Here is a 22,914-nt window from a genome sequence, read left to right on the forward strand (position 1 = left end):
CTCCTCCCCCCATCTAATTCCTCTCTGTCAGTATAGAATAATTGCTCTTTTTACCTGTTGCTAAATGGTTCTACTTTTAAAAATCAAGTCATACTCAGGTCTACCCCAATCTTTCTTACCAATGACCCAATTACTAATAACAATCTTAGATATATGTTTTACATTACTCATATAAAAGGTAAACAGTCAGTCCTTATTGAATCCCTTGTAATTAGTCTTTGATAAGTACCTTATGTTTCTCTTGGATCTTCTATGTCCAGTCTTCTATTAAGTTCAGGTTTTTTTTTTTAAAAACAAAATACTGAAAGTCTTACAATTCATTAAATGTCCATTTCTTTTCATTCAGGTTTATGCTTAACTCTGCTGGGTATTTTTGGCAGCAATCCCAGTTCTTTTGCTCTTTGATACAGCATTCTAAGAATTGGGGTCTTTTAGTGTTGCCGCTGCCGGGTCTTGTGTGATTCTAACTGTGGCATTGCTATATTTAAATGGTTTCTTTTTTCTTGTTGCCTGTAATATAGTTTCCTAGAGCTGGGGGTTTCAGAATTTGACTGTGATATTCCTATAAGTTTTCCTTGTAGAATCTCTTTCAGGTGGTGACTGGTGAATTTTTTCTATTTCTGCTTCCCCTTGCCCAATTCTAATTTTCAAGGAATCATTTTCTTCCTTAAGATTCTGGATCTTCTTTCCTAATCGGTTGACTTTCTTTTCATAATCTGCTTGTTTTCCTTGGACATTCTTATTTTTTTTTTAACATTTTTCCTCAATTTCTCTCATTTGATTTTTAAAGTCTTTTTAAAGTTCTTTTATGAATTCTTTTTGGGCAGGTTTGACATTACTTTTTGGAGTAGGAGAGGCTTTCTTTTGCTTTGGTATCTTCCTCTGAAGATGAACCTCAGTCTTCTCTATTCCCGTAGTAACTTCTATGATTGGATTCTTTTTCCTTTGCCTGCTCTTTTTTTTTTAAATTTGTAGTAGCTTATTTTTTGTAATCACCTCTAGTCCTGGAGAATGGGGGATGGTGCCTCAGATCCTCCTTCAGTTCTCCCCTCTGGCCTGGAACTGAAACCAAGGACTCTGCCCTCGTTTAAGTGCCCACAGCCAGCCACATCACCATACCACTGCTTCTACACTCACTGGGCGTGTGCCAGTGTCTCAACAGCACAGCTGGGTCTGGCGTCCCTTATCAGCAGAGGTTCTCTTAATCTTCCCCAGCTCAGAAGCTGGTCTCCCAATACTGTCCGGTCCAGGAAGTGAAAGTTCCAGTGGCTGAGACCAAGGCTACCTCCCAACCTAGCTAGTTGCTTTTTCAAGAGAACTAACCTGGAGGTGTTCACCCTTCACAGGGACCAAACCTTGGTCCTGGGATTTTTCTTTGGATCTTCTGCTATTGTCTCAGGAGAACCACCGTTCTGCCCCAACTCCTGTTTATTTTTTACTGCTCTATGTTGGCCCTGAGGCGCTATTTTACTTTGTTTATGGGGAAACTTGGAGAGCTTGGAATTTTCTGACCAGCTCTACCATCTTCCCAGAATCCTCTCTCTCAAAATCTTTCAAAAAATGAATGCTGCCTTTACATGTAATTGGAAAAAATAAAATACTATTAAATTTTAAAACAGAAAAAAATGCAAAGTTCTCTCTTTGAACCCAACTACCATGAGGGTAGAGCCTCCCCTGGACCTCCTTTTTATCTTATTCCCCAGAGCAGCAATAATGGCTACAGATCCCCAGCGGCTGAGGTCATTTAGCCACAGACTGGCTCTAAAACCTACAGAGCTACTGTAGGAACAAAGGACCAAAAGAATCTTTTGGCCAGAATGAGAAATCTAGAGGTGTACCTTTCTACTGTAAATTACCCAGCTGAAAGACTCTGAAAGCTGACATTTACTTTTGTGATTGCCATCACTTAGCAAGACACCAAATCAGACCTCTATTGATAAGAAGCCTAGTTTTTCATCCCTTCCACATGTAAGGACAATTACCTATGCCACATCAAAAAGATTACACAAGTTAAGCTTAATTTAGTTCATCCAGGTCAGCCCTCCGTAAACTCACAGCAAGGTCTTTTCTAGACCAACCCAAAGGTATACACATTCTATCTTCTCTTTCAACAGGGATCTAAGCAACTACTACTAGTAGAGAGGACATAATTAGATGCTGCACTCTGTAGAAAGACTACTATGGAACCTACCCAAAGAAGGGCAGAGAGATTTCAGAAAGCTTTGATCTGCGAGAGATTCACTTCTGTTTTATCTCCCCACTAAACAAGCAAAGGCATTGTATATGTTCAAGTGTGGTATCTTTCTCCTGGTTCTGATGCTTACCATCTTTGACTGTGAGCCAATCACTTTCCTTGTTTGAGCCTCAGCTTCCTCATTTAAAGATTTTTTTTCCTTTTTATCTGGACCTAGGATTTCATTGACCTAGAAACTCCTAGGGAAGAGAGTCCTTCACCAATGCAGACTCAACCCAATTCTGCAACTTGTAGTCTTGGGTGTGTGTCTAGGAGCATTGAGAATTTGAACGAATTGTCACCGAACTAGTAAAAGAAACAGGGCTTGAACCTGATTCTGAAGTTAGCTCATTGTTGCTTGTCCTTCATTCTTGAAAAGGACCATGACCTCAGGAAGGAGATGTCACGACTTACAAAATGAACTGGATTTAATTGAGTCAGGGCTCTGCAAAGTCACCAGCTTTACTCTATCCTCCGGAGCCATCTGGGTCCAGGGGCAAGATATGAATCAGGATGACAGGAGATGATCCCAGATGCAGTGGGAGACCATAGCCTTTTTAAGCTAAGGTCTTTCCTAGATCTCAGTTTAACTGAGGCAACACCCATTCAGTGATTAAGGCTAGGTAAAAATGAGGCAAAGAATGGCTTCTTTTACCTAGTAAAAATAAATAAATAAATAAATGAAATCTGAGAGGGGAAGACCCTCAGGGCTTCTGGCCAAAACAGAATCAACTGCGATTTACTTTACAAAGTACTCTTAGGTGCTCATAGTCTTAAAATGACAGCTAATACTTTTATAATAAAGGGAACTGTAGGAGAGGGTAAGGATTGGTATAAAGTCACTTAACCTCTTCTGGCCTAAGTTTCCTCATCTTTAAAACAAGGGGTTTGGACAAAAGTCCCCAGCAACAATAAATCTGTCATTCTCTTACAGTTTTAAGAGAGGTAATGCAATCAGAGGCTTCATAAAAAAAGCCAAGGGAGATGATAGCTCTCTTTGATTTGCCAACAACAAGTCCCAGCCCATGACTCACTTTGTTTGGGCATTGTTTGGCTCCTGTCAAGATATTAGGAGTTACTCTGTTTTCCAAAGCTATGGCCCAGCAAGCGAGCTGTGCCCTAAGCTTGGCATAACAACAATCCTTTGCACTCACCCTCTGGATGATCTCAGCCCTGGCAAATTCCCAGAATGTTTCACACCAGTGTCAGGTGGTCTCTGAGCTTGGACGAGCTCCTGCAGTACCCATGTTCTGGCCATGAAGCCCTGCTATGAATCAAACTTGTCACATTTTTGCTGTTACCCCTCATTATCAGGACTACAATTCACAGTGCAGCCATTAGTGTAACAATTGAGATCTCGCCACATGGCCTCAGGCTCCCCCAGTAGGGGCTGGGCTCCAACACGCTTGTCCTTCCTCACTTTGAGAATGACCTTCTGTTTGATTCTTGACTCTCTTGTCTTCAGCTTGCTTTGTTCAGCTCCTGCCACTCACAGGTCAGAGACTGGTTCCAGTCTGGCTAACACTCTCTAACCACTACATGCTATTGCCTTTCATCTGTTTTAAAGATGAGAAGCATCTGTGAAATAGTAATAACACTTGTACTACCTAGCCCCACAGAGTGGTTAAGGAAGCACAGTGAGAACCTTAAAACTCTAGACAAATGAAAGTCCTCTTCTTATCTATTCAGGTGGATTCATTCAGCTCTCTCATTATTCACCAGGAGAGGGTAGATCCATTAAATACCAGGATTGCCTATTGGGTGCTCATTATTGCTTATCTCTATCCAAATAGTTTGACCACTGGCTCATCCCACTGTTTTCAGTCTTCTGGAAAAATTGTTTGTGGCACCCCTAGCATTTTTAATAGGTTGGATGCTTTCTCATGGCAAGGGAAGACATACTTGTTAATGTTTTCTTTGTGGCCAGATAGCACACATGTAATTGATGAGTGAAAAGTCAGCATAAAAAGTCACCTTCTTATGAACAAATGGTGGGATTCTCTGAATTCTTCTTGAATGAGGAATGAATAAATGAAAAAGCATTTAAGTGCTTACTATGAGCAAAGCACTGTGGACACAAATAGAGAAGGAGACAGTCCCTCCTCTCTGGGAGGTCACACATTCCAGTGGGGGAGATAATAATATAACAGGTTTCAGCTGCAAATCAGAGAGAAAGGTCCCATGGTCATTAGGATATATGTGGGTACAAAGCACATCGTTAGGCATCTTCGACTCCATTCCCACTGATAGAAATAGATCCATTTCCAGTGTTGAACCATTTGGCAGTGCTGAGAACTTGGTGTTGAGAAATTGTCTTCTGAGTCTTGAGTAGCTGTGGTTGGTGAGGTAGAAGCTGCTCAGCAGTTGCCAGGTCACATTTCCCCAGGGGATGCTCCCTAGGAAGATGGCTTTGGGGTCTGGGCTGCAAGCTGAGGAGTCAGGAGTCGGGGCACAGCCACTCCTGGGGTTCTTGGGTTTACCTGTTTGTCAGTCAATGCTAAGTTGGTCACCTGCTGGTGGTAGTGACAGTGAGGAAAGCAAGCCCCTTCTCCACATTTATTACTCCCCCTCAAGATGGCTGAGGAGTCTGAACTGGAAGCAGAGTCAGTGGTGTGAGGGGGGAGGCTTATTGTCATGTCTCTTGGGTTTGGGATCTTGGGCTATCTTCATCAGGATCCAAGGAGGTGGTGGGGCATATTTTACCTCCTGTCTCTCCCTCAGGGTACCTTACTGCTACCTTTGGAAAAAAAGTATAATCCAGTTGATTTTCAAAAGGCAAGTAATGGATTGGGGAGTGGGGGTGATAACCATGTAGATTTTCCAGATCAACATTTTTCAGAAGGAGGCTACCAATGGCCCATAAACTAAAAGCAATTCCTTGGGCAGAGTGGTGTCAGATTTTCTCCAGGTTATGTGTCTTGAAAGGTTGAAGCATTCCCGTCTTCACTGGAAAAACAAAGCTGTTTACGCCATCAAATGGAATCTTTCCGGAGAGCATTTATTAAGTGCTTACTATTAGCAAAGTTATTCCTTTGCTCACCCAACCAAGCTATATCTTCTGGAAAGATAATGGGCTTACTAAAATTCACATACACTTGAATTACTTTTATTAATACCCTTTCCATTGATTTGGATATTCTGTCCAGTGATATAGATTTTGAACCCACTCACACCTGCCTATATTGTGTAACTTTGTCCATGCCTTACCCTAAGTTCATCACAGAGCTCCAACCCAATGTGCTGGAAGCCATCCTCAGTTTCTCCTGATATCAAGAAGATACCAGTGGAGTGTTTACCAGTCATCCTTCACCCCTGCTACCTACCCATGTTCTCTTCCTATCCTGGGTGACATCTTTTTTTCCTGTTCTCTGAAATTCCTTATTTGGCTATATGTTGCAGCTTGCTCACAGCTACCATAGGTGAGCTTTTACTAATACTACTTATTAATAACCTCCTAGCAAAAACAAATTACTTCTGCCTTCAAGAAACATACATGATGCAACGAATACTAGGCCTGGCTTAAAGCTCCAATTCTGCCACTTGCTAGGAAGGGAATTAATTCCTCTGAGCCTCAGTCTCTTGGTCTGTAAAATGAGATTCATATTCAAAAGGTTATTATATCAAAACCTCTTTGTAAAAAGTAAAACATGTATATAAGTTAGCTATTAAAAAAGTAACTAAGATGAACATAGAGGCAAGGGGAGAGGTGAAAATTACAAAATCAAATGGACATAGTGCTTTTTATTTTTTTGAGCACACAGGTGTGCCTCCTTTTAAACAGAAAAGCCAGTTCTGCAAAGTTGCACCTAAACCCAACCATATTTTAATTCCAAGACATTATTTAAGGGAATCTTGCAGTGATTGCCTGCAGGCCCCACCTCAGAGGGGCTGCTGGGAGGAGGGCATTTTGGACAGTAGTTTATCAAGTACTATGCAAGGATGAGCCGTTACTGCTGTGCCTTTTAAAACATGAAAATGAATCCTGGTGCTCTCTATTCTGAAACTTCATAGAACAGGCTGGATGAAAGTTAGGCAGCCATATAGGCAGAGGAAGGTGAGCTGCTCTCCTCACAAACTATGGCTTGTCTATGAAGCTTACTCAGGAGAGATGGTGAGCACTGGTTTGCTGGCCTTTACTCTTTCCTCTTTCTTGGCTCCACCCTTCCTCCTTAGCTCACCCGCAGCTATACTAGGAGCTAGGAGCACTGGGGAGGCCTCTTTGGAGGTTCGTTTTTTATTGCTCATCTTCATTAGCTGCAGATACCATCACCAGCACAGCCTTATTATGTCTTGGCCCAGGTACCAAATGGAGATTGAGAAAACAAGACTAATTCCTCTCTTGTACATTAGTGGCTGCACTCCTAAGGACCCTGCCAAGAAACCCTTAGAGACACCATGCTAAAGGCTTGGAGCTGATGGTTTCCAGGTTCAAGACAGGGTGGAATTAGGGTGTGGAGGAGTACAGTAAACTACTTCCCCTTCTGTGCTATTCTAGGTAGGAAGGATACAACTACTCCAACAGCAGCCCTCCTCAGGGGGAATCAAGACAGCCAAAAATCACAGTTAAGACCTCAGGATGTTAGGGAGTCGTTTTGGAGGTACAGCACAAACTCAGAGAAAACCCAGGAGAGCAAAGACTTATCTTCACTCCAAGAACCTCAGGCTTTCTCTTGAACCTCTAAGAAATGTTCTTTGGAAGGCTATGGGAAGCCTCTATAAAACAGGAGATGCTCTGTCTTCTCTGCTGCGATCAATTTCTTCAAAAGTATTTGTTTTGTTTAGAAAAGGATAGCATGTCTAGATGTTTGGCACACATTTACACCTCTGTTTCTGCTTTGGGACACACTTCAGTCTGTTGAGCAAACTTCAGACTCACATGTATGAACAATGAAGACCAAATCTTACTTAATGCCAAAACAACCTGATTTTTAAAAGGAGTCAATCCGAGGAAATTATTTCTGAGCCCAAACAAGAGCCTATTGAGGCTTACATCATCCTCTGACAAGTGAATTTCACACAAAAAAAGAACTGGAAAAATTAATTGACTTTTGGTATATTGGTCAACTCAACAAGCATTTAAGTGCCTTCTATGCGCCAGGTGCTGTGCTAAGGGCTGGTGATACAAAGAAAGACATAAAAACAGTCTCTGCTCTCAAGGAGTTAACAATCAAATAGGGGAGACAACAGTAAAAACAACTGCCACAGAGAGTCTAACAACTAAGTACAAAATGTGTGTGTGTGTGTGTAGGTGAACAGGGCAAAACAGATATAGAAAGAGAGAGAAAGTGTGTGTGTGTACAGTCGTATCCAACTTTTTGTGACCCCATTTGGGGTTTTCTTGGCAAAGATACTGGAGTGGTTTACCAGTTCCTTCCTCTAGCTCATTTTACAAATGAGGAAACTGAGGCAAACAGGGTGAAGTGACTTTCCCAGGGTCACACAGCTATTAAGTGTCTGAGGCCAGATCTGAATCCCGGAAGATGAGTCTTTCTGACTCTAGGCCCAGCACCTGGCTGCTGAATGATCTCAGAGGGGAATACCAATTTAAGGAGGACTAGGAAAGGCTTCTTGTAGAAGTTGGGACTTTTAACTGAGATTGAATCTAGGAATCCAGGAAATGAGGCAGGAAAGCATTAGAGGCAAGTAGAAAGGCCGGGGAGAATGTCCAGAGCTGGGAGATGGAGCAGAGAACAAGAAAGGAGGCCAGGGTCACTGGAGAGGGGAGGAAGGGGATTAAGATGTAAGAAGACTGGAAAGGTAGAAAGGAACCAGGCTATGAAGGGCTTTAACCATCATGGGACTTTATATTTCAATCTGAAGTAATAGGGAACCACAGGAGTTGATTGCCTTGAGGGTGTGCAGGGGTGGGGCAGGGCCGGGGAGGGGCAGGGTGACTCTGATACTAGGGAAAGCATAAGCCACAGAGGTTGTAAAAGGAAAGCTCAGAGAAAAGAGGCAGATCTCTCTGTGGCTATAATTCAATTTCTCCTGAAATAGATCTGTCCCGCCCTGTTCACCTCATTTTCCAATCTTTATAACAGGAACCCTACTGGAACGATACCCTGGGAACTCCAGGAGTCTCTGAGCAGGCAGGACAAACTTCAAGGCAAACCTTGACAAAATAATGCTGGGTCATAAACTCTGAGAAGGTGGCAATAGCCACACATCAGACAAAGCCTTTACTCTTCCTGCTTTATAACCATTTTGTTAATTCAAATGAAGCCCGACTTTGTGGCCTTAGTCCAAACAGAGCAGTATGATTTTTTAAAAAAGGCACCTTGCATGTTTACATAGAACCTTTCTTCCCAGAAGCTCTAAAGTAATTTGGGGACATTCTCCCATTAACCTAACTAAACAGCTCAAGGCCCCTCCCCCGTGGACAGATTTAATACCAAATCTGGGAGGCAGAAACACTCCCACACAGAGTTGGAGAAAAGAGGAGGGAGGGAATGAGTTTCAGGGAGAAAGTTGCTACCAGGATTTTGTTCTCTATCACTGATAAATCCTAAAGTGGCTCTTCCGGAAGTGGCAGTCCTAAACAACTCAGTCCAGTAGTCTGTCCCCCAGGGTGGTGGGGCTCAGCTTAGCTGCCCAGGGCCATACATGCACATTACCTCAACCTAACCAATTCAATGGGCTGCAGAGAAATCGATTAACCCTGAGCAGCATTTCCCCTTCAGTTCACACAGTAATAAAAACTGTGTGGGTATTCCCTGCCCCAACTCTACCACATACAAATAAGAGAATCTAGATCACTTATTAGGGGAAAGTGAGTCACCAGATGTGGTTTTTCACTCACCTATATTGCCAATTTACTAAAAAAATTTTCTTAAAGAGCTCCTGAATTCAACAACTGATATTTATGTAGCCTACAGTTTACAAAGCTTTTTTATATATACATGTGTATATACATATGTGTGTGTGTGTGTGTGTGTGTGTGTGTATAAACACACAGAAAGAAAGAGGGATAGAGAGGGAGGTGGGAAGAGAGTGGGGAGGGGTGGGAGGGAAAGAGAGAGGGGGGAGAGGGAGGGAGGGAGAGAGGGACAGGGAAAGGAAGAGAGAGAGAGACAGACAAAAGTTTCACTGTCATTTTAAGCAAACGGCACTAAGACTTTTGTCTGCCCCTCTGAGGTGGGTCCTGCAGTTATTAATCTCAGTTGTACAGCTGAGAAACTGGATGCTTACAGATATTAAACGATTGTCCATGATTATACAACTAGTAATTATTAGAGTTGGGATTTGAACCCAGATCTTCACATTTAGCATAGGTTTCCAGAATTAGAGCTGGAATGTATCTTGAAGGTCATCTAATCCAGTCCCTTCATTTACAGGAGAAGAAACCAAGTCCCAGAGAAGCTGTGCCTTATCCCAAGTTTACACAGGTACCATGTGACAGAGCTGGACTTTGAATGTAGGTCCTCCAATTTTAAATGTGCTGCTGCCTTTCTCTCCATTCTATCTGCCACTTCTGTATTTGGAGTGTCTGCTGCTTCTTTCTACATAAAAGGCTTTGCTTTTGGCCCTAAGCTTTAGAAGAAGGAATTTGGAACCTTCCATTTAACAATTGTGCTTTGCTGGTTGGCTAAGTGACCCATGGCAAATATCTCTTTACAGATTTCTTAAGTAGTAACAGGAGCGACTGAACATCTTATGAGAATATCTTCTTAAAACCACAAGTCAGGTCAAGTCCCTGATCATGTCTGAGCCTTGGCTGAAAAACCTTTGGGAAATGTCCTTGAGATGAGTTGAAGCAGGAAGAAAGATCATTTAGTCCAATCCCCCTCATAACAGACAAGGAAACATGCAAAACAGTGCCATGAATGGCTCGTCATCACATGGTAAGTTACAGCGCACATATTCAAATTCAGATCTTTTGATTCCAAATCCACAGTTTTCTGCACTAAACAATATTGTCTTTTCATTGCGCAGCCCGGCCCCCCATAAAGCCAAAGATGCTGCTGCTTACTAATTTGCTGTCCAGGAGGGCCAGTGATCAAAATCAGTCCTTCAATGAGATTAGAGGGATTTAAAATGATTCATTCAACTCTCACCTGATCTCCCATATAACCAACAGTCTATTTGCAAGATTGCTAGTCAGGATTAGGAGTACACTCTGTGGCCACAGAAAAGAGAAAATGAGCTCACTTGGGAGAATCCAATCAATGCCAGTGGCCTCATTAGTCCTGTTCTAAAACAGAGTTAACCAGCTACAAACCATGAGGGATAACGAGCACAGAAAAACAAAACAGAGATGCCTCAAAGCTCTGCCAGTTGAATCTGAAAAGGACATTGCTCTGGAACCTGAAAGTACCCAAAGGCAGTGGCAAGTAGACTCTTCCAGAAAAATCTTCTATCCCAATTTTTTTTTAAATGAAGGCATTCTGTGGGACTGTGTTTTGCTTGAGTACGCATATTGTTACAAGTGTTTTGTCCCTTATTTCTTCCCCTATAGGGAGATGAGAGAGAAAAAAAGTTTTGTTCATTTAGGAAAATTACAAAATAAAAATGGGACCATTCTAGCTTTGCTCAGAGAGAGAAACCTCAAAGAAAACTTTGAACCCATAAGCTGTATGAATGGACACTTTTAATGGGAAGAAATCATTTTTTCAAACATTGTTGTGTCTAATCAACCTATACTTTATTTTTTTTAAAGGATTAAACAATTTCCCCAGGAAAAGAATGTTCCTACCCTTAGTAGAAAGAAATGACCTTTTTGGAGCTAGTATTACCAATTAAATGCTACGGAGGCTTCTTAAAACAGCTTAACTCAATTTTTAGCTTAAGGGAAAAAAAAGATAACAATGTACCATAGCTACCAGCCCAAGATTTTCAGAGAAAAACAAAACCAAACAAAGCTAGGTTAAGTGGCAAATTTGGAAGACCAAAAAAAAAAAACCAAACCATATGATATGGTTTAGATTGATATGACAATTCCTTTATCATAAGAAACATTCTAGTATCTGACTTACTGATACAAAAACACCTTGGAAGGCATAATTACAAAATGAATTTCCTAATGAAAAACATGCCTCCTATTGCTTCAATTCATCACTGAGCTCTTCACTTATGAGGTAATGAAATCTTAAGTGGTTGATAATGTTTACCTCTGAATCTTTTAATTCTGCTGTAAAACTACCTCTCCCCCATTCCTCCCAAAGCATATCTTGACACTTTAAATGTAAAGACAAATTTGTACATGTTTTCATCAGTCATTTTATGCAATCTTACTCTAGGTTTAGGTAAATGTGCAAAAAAAAAAAAAAGAAAACCATCTAAAATGTTTATGGGAGTCAAACTTGGAATCGAAATGTCTATTGTTTCTCTTTTGAGATACTACCAAATAGCCAAATCTGGGCTTCCATACAGGCACATTGGATATGGAGAACCTGACTTGAGAGCTTTACATGTATTTCTCAATTTAACAAATATTTCTTAAGCACTTAACATGTGAAAAGCACTGTCCTAGGCAACAGGAAGATTAAAGCAACAAGAACAGCAAAAAAACCAGTCCCTGCCCTCTAGGAGCTTGTATTTCATAGAGGTAAACCATTCGCATATTTTAAATTCAGAGAACAAAGGAAACAAAAACTTGTGCATACAAAAAGCCTCAAAACAACTTCTCTCCAATCATTATTTAGCCAGTTATATGTGCACAAATTCACAAGTTCAGCAGACTTTTAAAGCGGAGTCTCTGACTTTTGTCTACACTTGGAAAAAAATACGTTTTTAAAAACTTCTACAATCCTGACTGATTTACTGATTTTAAAAACTTCCACAATCCTGACACTCGGAAGTACTGTCTGAATACTTCACACAGATGCTAGGGGCAAATGCAACCGGTGTGTTGTTACCTGAATGACATTTGCACTTACCACAGTATTTAGAGAACAAGGTCGAGTTCGCTGCCATCAAGAACTCCAAAGTGTACCCGACTGCACTGGCAAGGATCTAGCACTAGTCCTTACAGCCAAATTCTGTACTCGAATGTGTTGAGTTTTCTTCACTATACATTTTGTTGACCTGGAGCAGCAAGACTTCCATAACGTACCTATTAGCCCTGTACCAATGTACCTATTACCCAAGCGGCTCACAACATTTCCTACTGTAATCATTTGTTCCAAAAACAGGTGTAGGGAAGAAAGATATACACATACGGAGTTGGCATAGCAGTTCAATCTCTAAAAATCTTTAAGACCATAGTTAATATTTCTTGGTTTCCGGCACCAAAGGAAGACACAAAAGACTGGCGCCCAGCTAAGAACTGCTTTCTGGGGCGCTCGCGGTGCCCCCCACCTCCTACTCCCGTAACACTCTAACCCAGCGCAAACCCAAACCAGACTGGGCAGAGGTAGCATGGAGAAAAGTCACTTTAGGGACGGTCTGACCCGAGGGACTCTAAAGCTGACCTGGAAGGACGCTTGAACCCACACTACCTTCCCAAACCCCCTCCCACTCACCCACCATAAGCCGCTCAAAGCCTCTCCATTCTTGGATTTTTAAAGATAAGTCTCCTTCTAGAACGTCAATCCCACACTAGGCTAGGCTACACTTGGCACTGGGTGCCGTCACCTCAGAGAAAGCCGCGGGAGGGAAAGGAGAGGAGGGCCACACTTCCCCGCACCCCGGACACTGGCCAATCAGCCCCAGGACGCAGCCCCGCAGCAGGCGCCGGGAAGAGCTTTCAGGGCTGTGCCCCTCGTTCCTCCGGCTCCTGGCGGTGACCTCCTTCCCCCAGAGGCTCTGACCGTGCGCAACCCCGGCTCTCCCAGGACACGCGCCAGTCCGGACCGGGGAAGGTCCCGTGCGCCGCCCTGCTCCGCACCCCGAGGGTCTAGGGAAGGAAGGAGGGCACTTACTGAGCGTGGCCACCGTGCCGGCCTCGAAGAGTAGACAGTCGGGGCGGCTGCGGGCCTCCAGCAGGATGCTGCTGTCCCCTGGCAGCCTCTGGAGCAGCCGCAGCCCTTTGCTCAGAGCCATGGGGAGCTCAACTCTTAGGCGAGGAGGGGCCCTCGAGGCACCGGGTAGGAGGCAGGAGAGGAGCGCCACAGCCCTCCAAACTCCTCCAGCCTCACTGGGTGCTGCCAGCCACCCGGCCCGAGCGCCGGGATGGGAGCCCCCACGCTGGCCAGTCTCGGGATCTGCCCCCGCTTGCTCCCCTAGGAGGAAGCCGCTGGCGGCAGCCCAGTTGGCCCGGGACTCAGAAGTCAGGGAGCTGTAGGGAAAACCGCCAAATTCTCCTCCCAGGGCCAGGCCTTCCACGCTCTGAGCAACTTTCAGGAGTTTCACTTTGTCTTCCTATCCCCAGCCCGGCCCACTGCTGGCTCCTCCTTCTCCTCCCTCTCTCTTCTTCCCCTCGCCGCCCTCTTGCCCCGGGGCAGGTGAGAGCTGTGGGCAGCTTTCCTAGCACTCTGCTTTTTCTTCCTTTCCTCGGGTTCAAAAGGCTTAGTGCTCCCCCAAGAGGTCTAGGTAGCAGCGCTTTCCTCCCCAGTTAACCTGGGGGCTAGCCGGCTGTGGAAGCACTGCGTAGAAAAGTCAAAACGAGTTTCTCCGAGCGGTGACGGAGAGCTCGCCCGCATCTCGGCCTTCCTCAGCAGGTCGTGGAACCTACTGTGGTCAAGGATCCTCCAAAGCCCGGTCAGCGCGGAGACTTCTCAAACCCTCCTGTGGAAGTGCCAGGGTCTTCTTCAGGTTATAGTAGATAAGGAGGGACATTCCATACATTCCACACAGCTCTGAGGGGATGAAATCCAGCAGTTCTACAATTACAAAGAGAGAGAGAGACAGAGGGAAAGAGAAAGACAGAGAGAGAGAGAGAGAGAGAGGCACAGAGGGACAGAGAAAGACAGACAGAGAGAGAGAGAGAGAGAGAGAGAGAAGCACAGAGGGGCAGAGAAAGACAGACAGACAGAGAAAAACAGAGAGACGGAGAAAGACAGAAAGACGGAGAAAGACAGACAGAGAGACAAACAGAGAGACAGAGCGAACACCAAAGGAAAGAAAGTCCATATAAGGTAGAGGTTATTATAGTGGAAAAAACTAGGGATTAGACGTCAGGAGAACTTGCTTTGCCTCACCTCATTAAACCCTGATGAGCCTCAGTTTCCTCCTCTGTAAATGGGGGTAATAATCTCTGCCTTCTCTACCTCATGGGATTGCTGAGGATCAAGTCAGATAATAACTTGAAAGCACACCAAGAAACACTCTCCAATTGTTCAGCATTATTCATGTACCAAAAGTGCTCTGAGCTCACTCTCCCAGAGCAAGGCAGACTGCATACCTCCCTCAAGGTTCTAGGGGTACCCTGAGGGATTGGAGGCATCTTCTTTACTGCTATCAGCTCAAGCTCCCATTCTCAATGTGCCCCCCATCCCTGGTCAGTCAATTAGCATCTTTATTATTAAACACTGTACCAGGCACTGTGCTAAGCGCCTCCACTGTTAGCCACCTCTGACTGGTGCACCAGTTCCATTTAACCAATTAACATTAATTAGCTTTTACAAAAGGATATTTACATGGAAGATGTAGCAAGAACAGAAGTACAAATATTTCCCTCCAACACCGTGGAGGCACATCCTACCCAATAATGTCTGTCTCCGGAGAGAGTAGACTTAAGTTTAACTTTTGTCCTACATAGTATTGGTCCCACCAAGTTCATGTCCAAATATGGCAGTGATTCTGGATGAGTTACTCTCATCTTTAGATCATCAATAGGCTGTTTATAAAACCCACCGTAGACTTGTCAAAGATTCCTAGAGCCCCAGACCCCTGCACTCCAGTGGCTCTCCTGACCTTTTGATACTGATAAGGTCATAGTCTCCAATTTCCTTCACCAAAAATGAAGGAACACACAATGATGTGAGCAAAGAATCCAACCCTGTTTTCACTTACTCCCAAACTCCTGTTTTTATTACTCCAAAATCTGGTTCTGGCTGTTAACAGGATTTTACTGAGCCAGTCTCTAACCTCAGAAAGAAGAAACAGCAGGCCAGAGACAAAGTGCCAGTAATCAGGTGGCTGTTTAATTAATTAGTTTCATTATGAGGAATAGATTTGCAAATTGGGAATTTTTCTGATCAGAATTCCACCTTGCTGAAGTGAAAAAAGAGATTATATACATAAATCACAAGTGGGAACGGAGAGGGAGAAGGTAGATTACAAATGTTTTCCCAGGCTTGAGCAGTTTCCCAAGACAAAGCCACAAATGGAAGACATTACAACAATTGTGGAGTCTTGTGGGAGCAATATTGCTCAGGTCCTTGGGGGTTGTTCCTTCCTTGGTGGGTCACAGGACCAGAGTTCTGTGATGGGAACAGGTTCTACAGTCTTTGATTCACTTCACTTCAGGTTGGCAGGCACGAGGATGCCAGTGATTGTAAGCCTTGTCAAAGTTTGACTTATCATTTTAAGCTGTACTGTGAGCTCTCTCATAAGACAGGCAATTCTAAAAAAAATCTAATTTAGTAGTATATTCATTACACATATCATATCGATTATTATAAAAATCATAATTCCCTTCAAAGGCCATTACTCCCCCACTGTTTCTGGACTTCTATTCCAGTAGCTGTCTTCATACTGGCAGCATCTCCATCTTTACAATCTCTTTGTCTGGTGGAGAGTTCATTCCTGAACCTATATCTGAGAAGCACTCATATCCGCTGTGTTTACTCCAAACCTGGTTCAGCCTGTGACTCTTCGGATTCCTTCCGGATCCTCTCCTATGCCCTCCCCTTTTCAGCTTCCTTTTATGTGCCATATTCCTCCTTGAGATGGAAGCTGCATGAAGGCAGTGATTCTCCTATTATTTTTTGCTTGTATTTGTGTTCCCTGTGCATAGCACAGTGCCTGGCACACAGTAAGCACTTACTAAATGCTTTATCTATCTTTCATGGAGCCACATGTTGGCTTGAGACAAGAAGGCCTGAAGCCTCTGTCCTCTCAGCATTGTCTCTTACCAGATGTCATTGGGTAGGAAGAAGTGAGCCTAGAGAGAAAGAGAGCCTTTTTGAATGCCTCCCCTTTCTGTTCCAGCTCTGCAGCTGAAGTCAATCATAGAGCTGCTGATCAATAACACATGGTTAGTGGACCAGACCCAGTTGCAGAATATCTATGAATGCTGCAAAGTTTCCCCATCACCATCATCATAACTCTCTCAGAAGCAGGCTCCCAAATCTCTTTCATTTGGGTATTTGTATCAACAGCACTGTGCACATGTTGTAGGGACTGGATTCATTAGCCAGACCCTTGTTACGTTAATAACAGTAATAAAAATAATAAAGAAGAAATTCAGTTCTGTCCCTTACCAAATACATGGTCAATATGTCGGTCTCCTGCACAAAATATATTCAATTAAAGACAAAAAAAAAAAGAATTATCCCTGCCCACGGTGAGCTTACTTTCTCCTGGAAAGGAGAAACAAATATGTACACAGATAAGTAAATGCAAATGTAGCAATCCTTCTGAGCTCACTCCTCCAACTTGCACTGGCTCTAGTAGATTGTGGCCTCAGAGAGACAGCGCTAACTCAAGTTCTAGATGGTAACCCTATGGATGCCTTTCTTCTGCCATTGTAGTTCTTCATCCCAGACAGATCTTACCATAACGTTAAGTCAGTAGTCTGTTAGCTTTTAGAAAGATATTTATGAGGAGTAGCTAGGCAGTCATGAGGACCTGAGTCCAAATCTGGCCTCAGACACTTACTAGCTGTGTGACCCTGGGTAAGTCACTTAACCCTATTGCCTCAAAAAAAAAAGAGAGGAATTTATGTAAATGGCATAACAAGGATAATAGTTACAAAGCATCCCCCTCTCCCCTCAAAAAACTGAGGTATACTCCCACAAATACATAGAGGTGGTAGGGAAGGGGGAAAAGAGTAGATAGTATGCAATGATAGCAAGGCATACCTAGAGAACACAGGTGCCCAAGACAACTTAGAACTCCAGAACAACAAGCCCATAATGGCTTTTCTTTCTTTGAGAAGTCATCACTAAATTCACTGTAGGAGTGGGAATATCAATAGCTGGAGGGATCATAAAAGACCATTCTGTATGAGATGGCCTTGACATTAGCACTGACCTTTGAAATGATTCCAAGGGGCAAAGATGAGGAGGAAAAGCCTGAGGTTCAGCCTATGTGAAGACATCAAGGCAAGAGATGAAATATTTGTACATGGACAACAACAAGAACACCAGTTTCGAGGGAAGGCAGTCTAGGAGAGAGTGTAAAATGAAGTAAGTCTGGAATCAGGCTGGAGAGAAATTGGGAAGACATTTAAACGACAGAAGAGATTGTAGTTATCTTAAGACAAGAGAAAGCCATGGTTAGACTTGGACTTTAGGAATTATGGAGGATGGTTTGAAGAAGGGAAAGAGAATGGAATCATGAGAACCAATTAGGAGGCTATGACAGAAGTCCAGCTGGGAGGGCGACAAATGCAGAGGTAGTAATATAAATAGAGATTCCAGAGATGGTGTGGAAGTGGAATTAACAAGACTTAGCAACTGATTGGATCTGGAGGATGAGAGAGAGCTCATCTTGTGAAAAGCAGATACTAAAATAAATCACTTCAAACTTAGAGAGACCCCTGCACATATTCACCCATTCAGTGTAACATTAAAATAATGGTCTTTAGGGAGAACAGATGTGGAATAAGATTGAAAAGATCTTCTTTATTTCTAGCAGAGTGTCTTTAGTCTTTTAGAAACAGAGGACTTCGAATCAAAAAGACCTGAATTTTAATCTTGTCTCAGCCACTTACTAGCTGTGTGACCCCTGGCAAGTTGCCTAGCCTACCTCTGTTTCTTCATCTGTGAAACGGGGATAATAATAGCCTCTACTTCACGGGATTGTTGAAAAGCTCAAATTAGATGACATATGTAAAGCTTTATGCAAATTTCATCCTGGAAGAAAGCAATTTAAAAACTGTGTTTAAAAGCTGAATTTAAAGGAGGTAGATTGATAGAGAGAGGTAAGAAGAAAAAAGAGAAGAAAATGAGGAAGATAGGAGCAAACACATTCTGGTGGGGAAAATGTCACATATAGAGGTTCAAAACCAAGACCAAAAAAAGCTCTAGGGAAGGGTGGGACAGATGGAAGATGATAAACATTTTAGCTTGACTACTCTAATAATTCTAATATTCTCAGAGCAGAAACTGGTTCAGGTATTGTTACTACTACTACTACTACTACTACTACTGCTACTACTACTACAATGACGATGACAACAACTACCACTACCACTACTACTACTACTGTTCTAGCAGAACAATCCAGTCTATATAGGAGTTACTTCGGGTGATTCTTCGGTTTTTTCTTTATTTTTTTTAAATCTAGATAAACTCTAACTCTTGTTAACTGGGTTTCAGTGGCTACATTTACTGCTGGAAACATTCCTCAAATAAACTCTAGTAACAGCCCTCAAGACAAAAGTTAACCATGCCTAGGCCATATTCTCTTTAAGGATTTTTTATGTGTATGATTAAAATCACACATGAAGAGACCGTATTACATGGCAACTGGGCGGAAAAGAGTGAGTGAGTTTCCTGTGTGACCACAATGGGAAGTGGAGGAGAACCTTCTTTCTCAATTTTGCCTCACCCTGTAATTAGTGTCTGAAAATTAAAATGAAAGTGAAATTGCTACATGATAATTTGCCATACAGCAAAACCAACTCAGCAACTCTGGGTCATTTCTGTAAATAGTCAGCAGCTCTCTGCCCGATATTATTGTTTCTTTCAGACCTCTCTGGCTTGCCAACTCCCTTAGAAACTTAGCTAACTACGTTTAAAATGAAACACTTTTCCTTATTGGTGTTGCTGCTGATGTTGATGATGGCAAAGATGATACCCTGTATTTGCATGATAAGCACTTTTAATTTGATCAAAGTACTTTAATATTTTCTCACTTTATCTTCCCAACAAACCTGTGAAGTAAGTAGAACACATATTTCCATTTCAGGGTCATGAAATCTAGACAGCTTGGAGGTGAGGTGGATGGCTCACCATGCCTGGAGTCAGGAAGACTCATCTTCCTGAGTTCAAATCTGGCCTCAGACACTTACTAGCTGTGTGACCCTGGACAAGTCACTTAACTCTGTTTGTCTCAGTTTCCACATTTGTAAAATGAACTGGAGAAGGAAATGGCAAACCACTCTGTAATCTTTGCCAAGAAAGCCCCAAATGGGGCCAAGAAAGTTGGACACGACTAAACAACAACAAATTATGAGATCTTGGATTTAGAGTTGGAAGGGACCTCAGGGACCAGAAAGTCCAACTCTTTCATTTTACAGTTGAGGAAACTGAGTCCAGATAGGTTAAATGACTTATCAAAGATTACATAAGTGGTGAGTGGCAGAGCCATACCAAAAGTTGCAGAGAGAGATGGTGGTACAATGGAAGAACAAAGGATTTAGAGTCAGATAGCATGGGTTCCAATTCTGATTCTGCCACTTTGGAAAAGCCATTTTTACTTTTTTGGCGTCAGTTTCCTCTTCTGTAAAACAGGGATGATGATATCTGTATAACCCATACCTCACAGAACTATTGTAAAAATAAAATGCAACAATGGATGTAAAGGCCTTTTTAAAGTTACAAAGCTCATATAAATGTCAGCCAGTATTACTGGAGAGGCAAAAAAAAAAAAAAGTCCAATGAAAAAAGCACTGACCTTGGAGGCAAAAGACTGGGCTTGAATCCTGGATAAACACTTAATAGTTGTGTGACATTAGACAAGTCAGTTATAACTTCTCCAGTTTTCAATTTCCTCTTCTATAATATGGATATACTAAAAATTTCACTACCTGCTTCACAAGGGTACTGAGAAGACCACTCATTGCAAACTGAACAGAAATGTAAACTATTATTTAAGATTATCCAGCTAGTTAGTAGCAGATCCAGGGCTAGCCCAGTGTATTTTCCACTAAACTAATGGTTTCTAAATCAAAGCTCCTGTTTGTTTTAAGTTTATGGCACTCATCTATTTGTATTACTAATAAATATTCGTTTCTCTTTGAAGACTTGTTGAGCAAAGGGACACAGGACTGCAGCCAGGGTAAATGGTAAATGTTTAACAATTGTCTCTTTGGGGGGGGGGGAGAATGATGCCATCACACTTTTATGTAGCATTTTCTCCATCACTTTGTTAAGTCTAGACAATCAACAAAACAACGAATTAAGCTCTGATTTGTAGCATTTGCTGATTTCCGAGGTGTGAATGCTCACCCAGGAAGACCTGAGTTCAAACTTGGCTTCAGACACTTACTAGCTGTGTGACCCTGGGCAAGTCACTTAACCCTGTTTGCCTCAGTTTCTTCATCTGTAAAATGAGCTGGAGAAGGAAGGAAGTAGTAAGCCACTCCAGTATCTTTGCCAAGAAAACTCCAAAAAGGGGTCACCAAGAGTTGGACACGACTGGAAAAGACTGAACAACAACAAAATGCTCATACTGAAAATTTACCAATCAGCTCTCTCTCAAGCCTGTTGGAGACAGCTTCAGCAAACTCCTGACTACATCATATAACTTGAGGAGCTGCAAATAACTCAGTATTAAAGGAGGGACCATAAGTTTGAGATCCCTGCACTGGATTACACAGCCTGTTATTCTCTTCCGTATAGACCTTTTCTCTTCTTCTATGGCGTTAATCAATTATTAAAGCTATTTTTCTTTATTTGCTGATTTGTACCTCTCACCTTATGCATGAGAGAATTCCCATAGGAGAAAATAAAATGCACAGTTGTTAGCAGCTTTTAAAAAATGCTAGGTTATTGAATGAAGACCAGCTAGGAGAGACTCAGACCCACAAAACTATAGGGAGCCTAACATGAATGTTCACTTTAAAAATGTATCTGAACTGGAAACAAAGTAGACCAGGTATCTGGGAATGTCTAAATGTAGAATTTGAATGTAATGAAATATTTTGCTGTTGTTCAGTTGTTTCAGTTGTGTCTGACTCTTTGTGATCGACTCTTCATGACCCCATTTGGGGTTTTCTTGCAAAGTTGACATTTCCTTCTCCAGCTCATTTTACAGATAAGGAAACTGAGGTAAGCAGTGACTTGCCCAGGGTCACACAGCTAGTAATATTACTGTCCTATACTGAAAACAAATTAATATGAAGGATACAAAGGATGCTGAGAAGACATATTACATGATGCAAAGTGAAATTAGCAGAACTAAGAAACAATACCTACAGTGAGTACAAAAATGTGTAACGCAGGCTCTGAAACTGCTACTTTACCTCCAGTATTCTAGGGATAACCCAAAGGGAGTAGGAGGTATCTTTTCTAGTACTGTCACCTACAAGCTCCTATAGATGTGATTCCTCCTGTGATTATAAACTATTAATCAGTCAGCCAGACTTAATTAGATTCTATAAATGGGTATTTGTATGGTGATATATAGCTGGTACAAAACATTCCTCTCTTTATCTCCCTCCCAAGTCTATGACACACTCTGCCATTGTTCATATAGAGAAATAGGAAAGTGAGCGCACACTTAGAGAAGTGACAAAGGGCTATCACAACTCCTGGAAGTCTTTTTGCTGGAATCCTCCAAATGTTACCTAGCCTCTCAGCGGGGCTTGATGTTGAGCCTTAATTCTGTCTTTTCTCAGCCCATTTGGTCTATTTTTGGCTTCCCCCCCAGATACTGCCACCAGCCACTGCTCTCCCAGAGATGCTGCTAGGATGGCAATAGAAATCTTCCAAACATCTAAAGTTCATAAGGTCTTCCTCTGGTCAAGGAGGGTGGGAGGAAACCAGGGCCAAGGTCAAAGGCAAGACCAAGGCAATCTTCTCTAGTCTCCAAGCTATTCATTTTCAGGAGTCTGGCTAGAGGCTTTTACCACTAAGCTTCTAGATGCTCAAATCTCTGGGTTCTGAACTGGTCTGCTCTTTTTTAGGGTAACCCATAGAGCATGACCAAGTTTCCTCAACCAAGTTGGACACATTTCTGGTGCACAGTAACTCCATTTCATTCAATGGCTTTCAAGGATATCTACACTGATCAAGCACTTTTTTGCATTTCATCTAAAACTTATGATAAATTGATTTAATAGAGAAGTGTTCTCACCTGGTTAAGGTATCAGGGTGTAGCATCTTGACCCTTTGCCTGGGGTGGGGTGATTTGATTGACTGACTCAGTCAACCCCACCCTTACAAATGTAAATGGAAAGAACAACAAAATTATTAATCTGAATGCTATCAGATTATAATGACCAAACTTGGCTCCAAAGAAGAGAAAGGAACTCCCCATCTTATTTGCCAAGGAGGGGGACTATGGGTGTGGAATATCCACATATAATGTCAGACTTTTTAATGTATTGGTTTAAGGCTTCCCCCTTTTAAAAAATTCTTTGTTTAGAGATGGTTTTCTGGGAAGGGAGAAGAAGGGGAAAATATTGGAAAATGTAGGTCATGTCAAATGCAGCAGACAGGTTGAGAAGAATTAAGACTGAAAAAAGATCAGGTCTAGAAAACTACATTTCAGTGTCCTGAGATAACTTGGGAATGTAATTTCTGAGTCCCTTTTGGTGATCTTTTTTAAAAAATAAAGAAAGGGGGCAGCTAGGTGGCGCAGTCAGTAGAGCACCGGCCCTGGAGTCAGGAGGACCTGAGTTCAAATCCGGCCTCAGACACTTGACACATGTACTAGCTGTGTGACCTTGGGCAAGTCACTTAACCCCA

At 42.4% G+C, this 22,914-nt stretch overlaps 1 protein-coding gene across 2 annotated transcripts in view; it reads right to left on the minus strand.

The window, feature by feature from the left end:
* The window catches only part of SYNJ2 (synaptojanin 2), a 136,813-nt gene extending 123,600 nt beyond the window's left edge, over positions 1-13,213 (minus strand). For both annotated transcript variants that reach the window (XM_036767099.1, XM_036767098.1), the window contains exon 1: positions 13,093-13,213. In XM_036767099.1, the coding sequence (XP_036622994.1) occupies positions 13,093-13,213 (121 nt within the window). The remainder of the gene's footprint in view (positions 1-13,092) is intronic.
* Between the last annotated feature and the right edge of the window lie 9,701 nt (positions 13,214-22,914).

The sequence above is a fragment of the Trichosurus vulpecula genome, chromosome 7 (assembly GCF_011100635.1).
Source record: "Trichosurus vulpecula isolate mTriVul1 chromosome 7, mTriVul1.pri, whole genome shotgun sequence".
Taxonomy (NCBI): domain Eukaryota; kingdom Metazoa; phylum Chordata; class Mammalia; order Diprotodontia; family Phalangeridae; genus Trichosurus; species Trichosurus vulpecula.